This window comes from Monosiga brevicollis, genomic scaffold (assembly GCF_000002865.3).
Source record: "Monosiga brevicollis MX1 MONBRscaffold_24 genomic scaffold, whole genome shotgun sequence".
Lineage (NCBI taxonomy): Eukaryota > Choanoflagellata > Craspedida > Salpingoecidae > Monosiga > Monosiga brevicollis.
In genome coordinates this window covers 413,005-425,061 of record NW_001865061.1, presented here as the reverse complement: position 1 = coordinate 425,061, position 12,057 = coordinate 413,005, and the positions used below count along the sequence as shown (strand labels likewise).

The following is a 12,057-nucleotide window of genomic DNA, read 5'->3' as shown; positions in this document are numbered from 1 at the left end:
TACACACACACACACACTTTCTCTCTCTCTCTCTCTCTCTGTGCGCGCAACGACCAGGAGGATGGTGACGATCCGGACGGCGACGATGGCAGACCTGCTGAACATCCAGCACTGCAACTTGCTCTGCTTGCCGGAGAACTATATGATGAAGTACTTTCTCTATCACAACCTCACTTGGCCCCAGGTGCGTGTGATGATGGGTAGCGCGGGGTGGGTGTGATCGGGTCCAAACGCGGGTGGTCGCGTGCTCATGCTCGTGTTCGTGCTCGTGTGCAACAAATGCACTTGATGCGATGTAGCTGTCCTTCTTGGCGGAGGACGACAATGGCCAGGTCGTGGGCTATGTCCTGGCCAAGATGGATGAAGGTCCGTGCACCGCGCAGCACCAAACGAAAGAAGGGGACGAGCCAGAGGAATAGACCTGGTGGAGCGCAATCTCAGCATCGTGCACCTCACCCGAGGTTGACCCTTGCACTTGTCCATTCCTCTTTCAGATAACACGGATGATCCTCATGGCCACATCACCTCGCTGGCCGTTAAGCGCTCCTATCGCCGTCTTGGCATTGCCCGCAAGCTCATGGAGCAGGCGGCTGCCGCCATGGTGACCTGCTTCCATGCTCGTTACTGCTCCTTGCATGTTCGCCGCAGCAACCGGTGCGTCCCAACCCGCTCAGCGCTCAGGAGTCGCTTTTGGCCCGGTGGCGCCTGGCCACCAGGTCCTCATCATCTCACGTTCCTTCATTCCTTTGCTTTGACTGCTGGCAGAGCCGCATTCAACCTGTACAACAAGACGCTCGGATTCGAGTGAGTGGCCGACCGGTGACCGCGGGCATCCCTGCCCGTTTACATCTCACTTGTGCTCGTGTTCGTGCTCGCATTGGCTAGTATCGCACAATTGGAACCCAAGTACTATGCCGATGGGGAAGACGCCTATGAAATGCGCCGACCCCTCGTCAAATCGCTCGAGCTCTGCAAGGTACACTGCTGCTGGTCTTCTCGGGCTGGGAAGCCTCTCATGGTGCTGGGAATTTCGAGTTGTTTATCTGTTGTGTGCCACCTCATTCGGACGATTCGGTATGCTTCTCCACATCCAACTAGTCGTCCGAGGAGCGTCACGGCTGCAAGGGGGGCTTGGCGGCCTTGGAAGCCAGCTTCCAGGAGGAAAAGAAAGCCGAGAAGAAGTGAGCGCCCCTTAAGCTCACTCTGCCTCTGCCGCTCTCGAACCAAATCTTTTGGGCTGTGACCCAAGGTCACACACAACGCCCTGCACTTCCAATTCCAGATGACCCTCCGTCAGCGCACAAGCGCCTCGTGTCTTGTCCTGCTCCAATCCCTGAAGAAATCTTTAACCTTTTCAAAAATTGAAGGCAAAGCCGCATGCACGGGCCGTCCCAACGATTGCCTACTTTTTAATCGTCACCCACGCTCTTAACCCACGCTCTTGACCCCACAACTGGCTCTGCTTCTTGTCTTTTCCCTCTGATCTTCGGCAGCCCGCGGGAGCAGTCCAAACCCATTTAGGTGGCAAGGTGCAACGACCAATTTCGAGCGCATCAGCCAAGAGTCAAAACAGAGCTTGCTTTCTCGCCTCGTGTCATCTCATGCCGAGCGCTCAAACGGGGGATGAATAGCAATTGTATCAAAACGCTTCGCTCGTCGGCCGCCGGGCTTGGTACAGGCTGTCAATGTGCACGCGGCCATCGAGCAAACCATAGACACCACCCGTATGGATGAAGCAGGTGTTGACGTTGGCAAAATCAGGGTGGGCATTGACGAGGGCTTGCAGGCCCAGGACACCCTTGCAAGTATAGGTGGGGTCGAGGATGACGCCGGTGCGGGCACCGACGGCCCGAATCATGGCCAGGTGCTCGTCGGAGAACTGTCCATACCCCTCTCCTTTATAGCCCTCCACAATGGTCAAAAGGTCTCGGGCTTGCGCGGTCACACCAAACTCATCGAGGGTTTCCTGAACGTGGTTGTAAAAGTAGTCGGCATTATCACACACGGCAACGGCCCAGATGCGGTAGCGCCGGCCCGTGAGCCAGTTGGCCAGAGCGAGGCCTGCCGCAGTGCCCCCCGAACCCGTGGACAAGACGATGTGGGTTATGTCAGCCGCTCCACACTGAGCATCAAGGTGGTCCCAGGCGTCGAGATAGCCCCACAAGCCCACGCGATTGGAGCCACCCACGGGGATGTGGTAGGTGCGACGACCCTGGCGCTCAAAGGCGGCCTCGTCGGCAGCCATGACGGGTCGCAGCACGGTGGCATAGGGCGCCCCGCGCGGAACGAGGGAAATGGTGGCTTCCAGGGCGGCATCGAGTAGGTAGTTGCCTTGACTATGATGCGGGGGTGGGGCTTCCCCCTCGGAGCCAGCGCGCAAGACGAGGTGGGGGTGTAGGCCCACCTCCCGTGCGAGGACGGCGGTGGCTCGCGCGTGGTTGCTTTGTACGCCACCGCAGGTGGTCACCACGCTGCAGCCACGCTGCAGGGCATCAGCCAGGATGAATTCGAGTTTGCGCAGCTTATTGCCCGCCCCCGTCCCATGAGTCAGGTCATCGCGCTTGATCAGGAGCCGGCCACCGTGGGGCTGCTCAAAGGGGGCCCACGCATGCAAGGGCGTCTCGGCCAATAAAAGCTAGGTCCGCGCAAGCAAAGTGCAAAGAGCCCCGAGGTGAGCACAAATAAGCAAGGCCGTCAACTGCGGGCGCCCCAAGCGGGTCAAAGTATCGGCACTCGAGGCGTACGTTAAGTCGAGTTTCCGGGCAGTGCGGTAGAGTACGAGCCCATGCGGGAGGTTCATAGGCATCCAGGGTGCGATACGTTCCACGCGAGCGCTGTTGCTGTTGCTGTTGCTGTTGCTGCAGTTGTCGTTGTTGTCTGCGCAGCCGCCAAGGCCGATGTAGAGTCGGGCCAGCGGCAAGCGGCGCCATGCCCATGCACTGCTGCCGGAGATGAACAGCCAGCCGCGCAGGGCGCGGCCAGCTCGAGACCTTGAGCATAGCGTCCTTTTGCTATAGCCCGCACATCCATAAGAATGAATGAGCCCGATGACGCTGTTAAGACTCCCACAGCCACGATTCCCTCTTCCCAGCCCCCTCTTTCACCCGGCTGCATCCAGCCCAAGCCGCACAAGACGTCAGGGCAGATGCGTTGACCGATCCAGCAGCAGCAGCAGCAGCAGCAGTAGCAGCAGCAGCAGCAGCAGCAGCAGGAGGCAGGGCGTAACGTACGTTCTTGAATGGACTCAAGCTTCCGGTAACAAGTCTAGTATTGTCGATAGAAACTGAAAAAAAAGCTTCATAAACTTCAAAAGCTGCTTCAGTTTCCTTCATAGACATCCATGCAAATAAACTTGAAATCTGTAACTACTTAAAGGTTCGCTACAATAAAACCCCTCAATCTACCTCAACAAGTGCAGAAACAGAAACAATTGCTTCAGCTTTCGTGCGCTCGGTCAATGTCAGCATTATTATTCAAGTAAAATACTTTCTGAATTTCACCTGCATGCATGTATGCAAATCGACAGTCGCGCAGCGACACATCCGCAACACGAGAGACCAAACGCAACCTCCGTCCACCCCCACACGTCTTTTTCGCTGGCGTCAGGCTTCTCGCTTGATCTCAATGACGTGGGGTAGATGACAAGGGCGTGGAGGCGTCGAGAATCTGTCTCCCTTTGGCTCCAGGCTGTCAATGTCGCCCGGGCAACCACTTGACGTCTTCCCCTACTCCCCAAGGGGTTCATCTGATCGGTTACCGTGTCGGGTGGTACCATCTTGTTGGCTCAAGCACTCGTGCAGCGCTTTGCCCGACCTATGATCCAAACGGCGCTTATCCCCCGCCACCCCCGCCACCCCCGCCACCCCCGCCGCCCCCGCTGCCGAAAGACCGATCAGTTCATTTCAGACAGGCTGATCCTTACGTTGATGTCCAGGCTTTTGGTTTCTGCCCGAAAACGCACGTTGCACGTTGGATCCGCTTGCTGCTTAAGTCCCTAGCCGTCCAAGTCATCAACGATACTTCAATCTCTGCCACCACCCCACCACTCAATCTTTCCTGAATACCATCTCAAACCGACTCGTGCCCAAGTGTCGCAACCCCAATCGCGACGTACAAATCGTTTTTTTTCCTTCCTTTTCCGCTTCTCCATCGACGACCTGACTTAGCTACGGCCAGATATCTGGGCCCCTGGGCCCGCTACTTTCTTTGCCATAAACCAAAGTCATGCTCGGGGCCCGCCCCGTGGCGGCAGATCCGGTGCTGCACGATCCCGACACCGACGTCAGCTCGCACCAAGACCCTGATACCACACACGACCACGACCATGACACAACCATGCGCCGGAGTACGTGCGTGTTCCACCAGCATGGCTCAGAGTTGTGACCCCCCTCTTCTGATCATTGTCGGCTCGCCTTTTTCTCTAATGCCCTTAGACACGAGCGCCAGTAGCCAAGGGAGCAACGAAGTGCGAACGCCCGAACCGAGCGACATGCGAACCATTGTCGTCAACCTGTCTGGTACCGATTTTGGGTTCAAACTCTATCAGCATGGACCGTTTGTCTTCTTCAAAAACGTTACGCAGGCCCGCCAGGCTGAAGGCCTGCATGAACACGACTTTCTCGCTGGCATCGATGGTCATACCACCGTCGGCCTCGGCCTCAACGAAATTTACTACGCCCTCATGCACGCAAAAGAGGCCCGACTTACCATTTCTGCCACCCCTGCCGAAGAACCCGAGGCCCAGGCCCCGCTCTCGCCCAATCGTGGTGTTCCCGTACTTCTCAAAGACACCAGCCCACCAACGTCGGCCCGCGACACTCTCGCTCGCCGCTCAGGCCGCCAGGCCCGCCAAGCAGCGCAGACCCACACCACCTCTCTTGAAGAGTTTGATCTGCACACCAGTGTGCTCATGCCTACTGAGCCGCGTCGAAAATCCTTCTTTGCTCGTCTCAGCGCCCGGCGCAAGTCATCTTATCGGCTCAATAAAGACCAACAGAAATCAAAAAAGCGCACTGGCTCCCGATGGCTGCGTCGCGGCAATGATCGTCGGGGGCGTGATGACCAGGTGGAGCCTTCCACTGGCCATGGTCCAGCAGGCATTCACAAGGGCAGTGGTGTCGAGCTGATGCAGTATCGCGCTCTACCCTCACCCACACACGTTGCAGGTGCTGGCCAGTCCCCATCCTGGCCCGCCGCGGACACCACTGCCCCACCCGGTGCCGTTCGACGTATTAGCTCCTTTGCCGAGGAGACGGTCTTTGGAGAGGATCGCCAGAGTTCCATCTGCCGCCGTCGCATCACCAGTCCCGACTTGAAGGAGCGGCACTCGGACGCAGCCCCGCCCAACCTCGCTGCCAGTGCCAGTAGCGCTCTGGATGAAGACGAAATGGATGTGGGCGGTGCTGCTGATACGGTACCCCCCATGCCAACGGCGGCCTCAGCCCCGTCCATTCACGTCGCCGACGTCACGAACGCTGATGCATGCCCACGACCGCGGACAACCAGTCAAACCAGTTCCTCCTACACACCGCGATCCGGTACAGATCGAGGCAGTCACCTCAACATCCTAGCTGCCCAGGGTCCAGCCTTGCCAGGTGGTGGTGGGGAACGTGTACGCAGTGCTCCAGCTGCGCCACACGCTTCCATCTCACCCTGGCCTCCCCTCGAGGATGAGCTGGATACCTCGGATCCTGTTGATGACATTGCCTTGGGCGATCGCATTTACTGGTATCAGCGTTGCTTGGCTGCAGAGTCACAGCTGCGGGACGCCCTCAACACGCTCGAGACATGGGAGAGCGCCCTGCCTACGCCTCGCGCTCGTTCCTTGGTGGATCTGCCCATCCAAATGGCCGACGAGGGTAGTCCTGCACCGCCGCCTGGCTACAGTCCCCCCAGCAATGGGGTGCCAAGTGCCCCGGCTTCGTCCTACCGAACCACCCACATCCCTGACTGTATGTTGACTTGCCCCAGCCCTCCTCCATTGTCGCGTTGATCAAAGATCCCTCGTTTGGGCGTGATGGTGATGGCCGTATGCCTTGCACCTGCTGCTCTTGATTCCGTCGCTAACCTTGATGCATGGGTGTACACGGTCCGTGTCTAGATACAAGTGTGATGATTTCTGCGTCGGAAGCACTGCGCGACCAGCTTCTCAAGCAGCGCCTGCAGCTGCGCGATGCTGAGCAGCAGGCCCTGGCCGAGTTGCGTCGCGCGGACGAACTCGCGTCGGATCTTCACCGTGCACACGTCGAAAACAACCGGTTGCGGCGCCAATTGGCCACCTTGCGGCAAGCCAGTGCCCCTTCACTTCTGGTGCAACGCACCAGCAGCGGAGAGATCGAAACCCGAGCCGCCGGAAGCGCGCTCACACCAAACGGGCGTCGGCGCTCCCGCAACAATGTGAGCTTTGCGACCAACCTCCACGAAGCGGCTCCAACCAAAGGCGTCGAGCTCCATCTTGGAGCACAAGACAGCGATGCCAGTCAACCTGGGTCACCGCTCAGGCACCCGATGGCCAAGGATAGTGGACACGGGGAAGAATGCGCCGAGACCGACGGCGCTAACAGCACAGGCAGTTCGGCTCCTGCGACTTTGGAGGTGGATCGTGCCATGTTGCGCTCATCCGTTCGTGCTTTGGGGCGCATGGGTAGCGTCTCCAATACCGGTTCAGCTGCTCGGATCGACAGCGAGGGCCAAAAAGCCGTTCCTTTGCCCTCGCGTGTCGCCAGCATGACCAACTTTTACTCACAACTCCACTCCCCACCATTGTCCCCGGTCAATGGTGCGCTGCCCGTGGGAGCGCAGTCTCTCGCACCCACTCCCAAGCACGGCAGCTCTCAATCGACACAGCCACACGAGACACAGACCGCCGCGCCAACTGTCGTCTTGGGACGCGTGCCGGCCTCGGAATCTGACGATCAAGCCAGTGACGAGCTGGTGCGCACCCCAGATGGTATTCGGGACAGCCCTGATGCGGTGGCACGAACCGTGGGGTTGCAATCAAATCTCACGCGCACCCGGCCGCCGTCCCATCGGCGATTTGAGCTGGAGACGGTCATTTAGTATGCTTCATGGTGTTTTCAGCCCTTGGCCGCGCGCGATTAAGCTCGTCTTCTGTTTTTACTGTCGAGTCCGTGTTGCAACTTGCATCAGCTTGTATTGTACATGACGCTTAGGCTACCCCGTCTGAAAGACCAGTTTGGTCATTTGAAGGAGAAAGAAATTGACGTGTGAAAGAAATGGATGTGGCAGCAGGCAAGATACAGCCAGTTTATGTCTCGGGGCGGGCGCATTCCTCGCGGTCTAGTTCTCAAGTGGTAGTTTTGTGCATAATCAATTCATCTTTAGCTTGCCTCACCGAAGAACAACGACGACAACAACAACAACAACAACTTAGTCGCTGGCAGCAGGAGCCGAGGGTGGGTTTGTTGGCGGGGATGACTGGCCCTGGGCTCTAGCACGATAGAGAGCGGCTTGCTCCGGATCACCCAACTTTTCGCACACTTGCGACATGCTATCGTAGGTGCCCAGCGTATTAGGGTGTTGCGGACCCAAAGTGGGCTCAAGAATAGCGAGGGATTTAGCAAACAGCTCGGCAGCCTTGTCCCAGTTTTCCAAGCCTTTATGGGCGCCACCCATGTTGTTATAGCAAGTGGCCGTGTCCGGGTGTTCAGGACCCAGAGTGGCCAGCTGGATGGCGAGGTCCTTGTCATACAGTTCAAGGGCCTCATCAAAGCGACCCAGAGCCGAACAGGCGCAGGCCATGTTGTTGTAGACGACGCCCGTTTGATGGTGATGTTCGCCAAAGACGGCTAGGCGAATCTTCAAGGCCTTGTGGTAGAGGTCAAGCGCATCCTCGTAGCGGCCAGTGGCATCGTAAACGGAGCCCATATTGTTATACGTGGTGGCCGTGTAGGCGTGCTCTTCGCCCAGGGTGGCCAACCAGGTGTCGAGTGCAAAGTTGTAAAGATCCAGAGCCTCGTCGTAGCGGCCCAGCATTTGGAGAAGGCCTGCCGTGTTGCTGGCCGTGATGGCTGGAAAGGGGTGGTTGGGCTCGAGAATGGCCTTGAGGCTGTTGCGCGCGCGGTCAAAGTACTTGATGGCTTCGCCAAAGTTGCCCATGATCTTGTACGTGTTGGCGAGGTTGTTGAGGATACCGGCCGTTTCGGCGTGCTGCTCGCCCAGTGTTGCCACACGCACGTCCAGTGCGTGCTTATAAAATTCGACGGCCTGTGCGTACTTGCCCTGCTGGCTAGTAATGAGGCCAAGGTTGTTGTAGGAGGTTGCTGTCGAAGGATGCAGCTCGCCGACCTCAACGAGCGAGATGTCCAGGGCTTGTTTCATATGCTGAAAGGCCTCGTCCAGTCGGCCTTGCGTTTTGAGAATCATGCCCAGATTGTTGTGAGCGACGGCAACGGCGCCACGGTCCTCGTTGGCGTCGGAGAGCATGATGTCTAGCACGCGCTGTGCCGCGTGGGCGGCTTGGGCATAGTCGTCCAAGGCTTCGTAGACGGAGGCTAGGTTGCTGTACAGAGCAGCGGTTTGGGGGTGGTCCTCGCCGTGGAGGGCCACTTTGATGCGAAGGGCATCGTTGTACAGTCGCATCGCTTCGTCGTAGTGAGTGAGGGCTTTGTGAGCCAGACCCGTGTGGTTGTAAATGTCAGCGACCTTGTCGGCGTCTGCCCCTAGTTCTTCAACGTACGTGGGCAAAGCTTTGCCGTAGTAGGCGATGGCATCGTCGTACTCGCCAAAAGCGGCAAGAGCAAAGCCAACCGATAGGAAGAAAGCTGCACGAGACATGGGCTCAATGTCGGTCGTGTTATCCATGTCCTTGGCGGCGACGCGGGCCTGCTCGAGACACCAGCCCCGGAGCTGGTCCTTGATGCGGGCGTTGAGCTCGGTGAAGCCAAGCGTGTTCTCAATGGTTTTGAAAATCATGTCACGATCGCTGAGCTTGAACGCTTCAGCCTTTTGAGCATGCACCCGGACGAGCATGTCCATAACAACGTCGGCGTCCTCTCCAAGGGCATCGAGAAAGTCTTTGATTTGCGACTGATGGAGACGAATGTCCAGAATGACCTTGGCGTTGAGGGCATTCATCATCTCAAAGAGGCACCAGGCGCGAGTCATGGGGATGGGATCGCGCCAGGGGCTCATGACCAGCAGCACGCGGCCCATGGCTTTGATGTTCTTCTGAAATGTATTGGACCACCTGACATGAGGCAAAGGGGGTGAGTGGGCCTGATGTGAGGTGACGTGGCCAGCGGGCACGAGCAGGCTTACCATTCGTAGGGTAGATCCACGGCCTTGTGCTGATTGTTGGGGATGAGGTCGAGCCAATAGTAGGCGCCGGGGGCTTCGAATTGTTCGTGGTGCAAGATGGTGTCCAGGGTGGTTTGAAAGGTGTATTTCCAAGCGTGGGAGACGAAGACAGTGGCAGGGGCAAAATGCTGCGCATGGCTTGGGTCCTCCACCAGAAGGTCAACCCAAGCACATTGGCGCTCCTTGGTGAGCGGCATGACGTAGCGCACGCAGATTTCGGTGGTTGTCATTTTGGTATACTCGTCTCCAAATTCTTTTTGGAGAAGAGCTGAAAGCTGGTGAATAAAGTCTGCGTTCACGCCGAGCATGGCGCGCCCTGGGGCCACGCCGCGAGTTGGTAGAGGAAAAACAAAACGACCAGGTGAGTTGCAAGGGCGTGGATGGGATCGGGCATGACACGAAGGAAGGGGGAGAGGTGATGGGGAGCGGAGGGGAACCTGTTTCAGCTGGCGCCTCATCGGGCTCTGTTTGGTTCTGAGATGCTACTGCATCGTTATCGGCGTCCACGGCGGGGTCGGCCACAACACCAGATGCCGGATCTGTGTCATGGGGAGATGGCTCACTTGTCTCCGCCTGCTCTTCGGAGAGTTGTTTGTGATCTTGTGCGCTTGCCTCTTCGTCGGGGATGTTCTCCATTGCTGCGTCGGCTACGTTCTCAGCTGCAGATGAGACTGGTGCTTCTTGCACGTCTTCCTCAGATGGGGCGAGGTCATTGACGGGCGAGGCCGAGGCTGCAGCGGGAGCAACCGCCTCTGGATGGGGATCGGCTGAAGCCGAGGCTTCCACCGCAGCCACAAGGGCGGCCATCCAGGCGTCCCGCTCCGCCTTGGTGGTGGCGAATAGATAGTAGGCGCGTGGATGGCCCTTGAAGGGCGCCACAATCTGAAAGGCAGCGATAATCGCAGGCATGGTCACCAAGGGAACAACATCTTGAGTTGCGAGGATACAAGAATAAAAGCGGGGAGACTAGAAGTGGGGAAACAGAGAACAGGGTTGGGAAGGGGTGGGGGGTCGGGAGAGGGGTCGATGCTGCACCTCGAGGCCATGTCCTGGGGGAAAGGGCTTGACTCGGGTACCAGAGGCGACGCCCGAGGCTTGGATATTACCCCCATAGTTGAAGGTGTTGAGGACGGCACTGGCACTCAAGGGGATGCAGCCCTTTTCGGTACCGCCCGGCTTGGCCAAGTACGCCAGGGCTTGACCTGACCACAGCGCCAAAGAGTCGCGGTGAGATGGCCCGTCCAGCGGATCAAAACAAGGGTAGTGGCGACAAACCTTTGAGGACAAAATAGCGTTGCTGCCATTTCCCACTGTTAAAACCTGAGCGGTGGCATGGTCCGCAGAAGAGAAGCCGAGTGAGACTGGGAAGCGTGCACACACTGATGGCGTTAAGACCACAAAAACAGCCGACAGGACCAGCGCCCGAGCAAGCACACACCAAGCTTGGTTAGGTAACCCTCGTGCACAGGAGCGGTCTCCGCCATGATGAGCTCGATGCAGAAAGCGAGAATACGTGTGTGTGTGTGGTGTGTGGTGGGGGCGAGATTGCTTGTATGAGAGGGGATCAGAGGTATCAGAGAAGGCCAAACCAGAGCGGAGCAGAAAGGGAAGGGGGATCAAGATGTCTCAGAGTAGGATGAGAGGCCCAGAAGAGGAGGAGGAAGAGGAGGAGGAGGAGGAAGAGGAGGAGGAGGAAGAGGAGGATGAGGAAGAGAAGGAGGAGGAAGAGAAGGAGGATCCCAGAGGAAGAGAGGGATTGAGGATGATCCCAGAGGAGGATCTCCAAAGGAGGAGGAAGGAGGATCTCCAGAGGAGGAGGATCCCAGAGGAGGAGGATCCCAGAGGAGGAGGATCCCAGAGGAGGAGGATCCCCACAGGAGGAGGGGGAAGTCGAAGCAGGGGGAAGTCGCAGGAGGGGCAAGTCGGAGGAGTTTGAGTCAGAGGAGGGCGGAGGGGTCGGACAATGGGTCGGATCCAGCTTGATACCGACACGAAAAGTCTGACATTACAGATGGCGAAAGGTGTGAGCATATCGACACTTTCGGTAACGAAATCTCCCTACGACGTCGTAGGGAGATTCAGAGAGTGGGGGATATGGGGATACTTTTGTAGAGATGAAGCGTGAAGCAAAAACCACACTGAGAGAATGTCTTTGTCAGACAGAAAATTGTTGAGGTAATACAAACAGAAAATCAGAGATATGACCCAAGGCAGCAAAAGCTTTAGAAACACGGACCACATTACGCACAGAATGCGCGAAGAACAAAGGATTATCCACTTTGTGTCAGCAAAACAAAGCCAGTCCTTCTCCCCGACGTGTGCACGCTGTGATTTCTTCTCTCTCTGTCTCTGTCTCTGTGTCTGTCTCTGTGTCTGTCTCTGTGTCTGTCTCTGTGTCTGTCTCTGTGTCTGTGTCTGTGTCTGTCTCTGTCTCTCTGTCTCTCTGTCTGTCTCTGTCTCTGTCTCTCTGTCTGTCTCTGTCTCTGTCTCTGTGTCTGTGTCTGTCTCTGTCTCTGTCTCTGTGTCTGTGTCTGTCTCTGTCTCTGTCTCTGTGTCTGTCTCTGTGTCTGTGTCTGTCTCTGTGTCTGTCTCTGTGTCTGTCTCTGTGTCTGTGTCTGTGTCTGTGTCTGTCTCTGTCTCTGTCTCTGTCTCTGTCTCTGTCTCTGTCTCTGTCTCTGTCTCTGTCTCTGTCTCGAGTTGCCATCCGGCCCTCTCTCTGCCCACTCCTCCCTTCCGCCC

General features: G+C 57.4%; 4 protein-coding genes across 4 annotated transcripts; 2 read left to right on the top strand and 2 right to left on the bottom strand.

The window, feature by feature from the left end:
- The first annotated feature begins 40 nt into the window (after positions 1–40).
- Positions 41–1,377, top strand: MONBRDRAFT_33780 (uncharacterized protein). Its single transcript, XM_001748646.1, has 6 exons — positions 41–184; positions 300–366; positions 495–654; positions 766–804; positions 886–976; positions 1,099–1,377. The coding sequence occupies exons 1-6, from the start codon at positions 62–64 to the stop codon at positions 1,183–1,185; spliced, it is 567 nt and encodes a 188-aa protein (XP_001748698.1). The 5' UTR covers positions 41–61; the 3' UTR covers positions 1,186–1,377.
- A 262-nt stretch (positions 1,378–1,639) lies between these two features.
- On the bottom strand, positions 1,640–2,936 carry MONBRDRAFT_28193 (uncharacterized protein; the record flags this gene model as incomplete). The annotated part of the gene is made up of 2 exons (XM_001748572.1): positions 1,640–2,635; positions 2,745–2,936. The coding sequence occupies 2 exons, from the start codon at positions 2,934–2,936 to the stop codon at positions 1,640–1,642; spliced, it is 1,188 nt and encodes a 395-aa protein (XP_001748624.1).
- Positions 2,937–4,224: 1,288 nt separating this feature from the next.
- On the top strand, positions 4,225–7,059 carry MONBRDRAFT_10867 (uncharacterized protein; the record flags this gene model as incomplete). The annotated part of the gene is made up of 3 exons (XM_001748645.1): positions 4,225–4,345; positions 4,434–5,951; positions 6,101–7,059. The coding sequence occupies 3 exons, from the start codon at positions 4,225–4,227 to the stop codon at positions 7,057–7,059; spliced, it is 2,598 nt and encodes an 865-aa protein (XP_001748697.1).
- A 330-nt stretch (positions 7,060–7,389) lies between these two features.
- Positions 7,390–10,802, bottom strand: MONBRDRAFT_28191 (uncharacterized protein; the record flags this gene model as incomplete). The annotated part of the gene is made up of 6 exons (XM_001748571.1): positions 7,390–9,208; positions 9,280–9,634; positions 9,756–10,200; positions 10,354–10,520; positions 10,594–10,638; positions 10,757–10,802. The coding sequence occupies 6 exons, from the start codon at positions 10,800–10,802 to the stop codon at positions 7,390–7,392; spliced, it is 2,877 nt and encodes a 958-aa protein (XP_001748623.1).
- Positions 10,803–12,057: the final 1,255 nt, after the last annotated feature.

Excerpts from the sequence above, each read along its gene's own strand:
- MONBRDRAFT_33780 (XM_001748646.1), top strand. The coding sequence starts at position 62 with ATGGTGACGATCCGGACGGCGACGATGGCAGACCTGCTGAACATCCAG. Across the intron at positions 655-765 it reads CATGTTCGCCGCAGCAACCG|AGCCGCATTCAACCTGTACA; the intron begins GTGCGTCCCAAC and ends GACTGCTGGCAG. Across the intron at positions 805-885 it reads AACAAGACGCTCGGATTCGA|TATCGCACAATTGGAACCCA; the intron begins GTGAGTGGCCGA and ends CGCATTGGCTAG.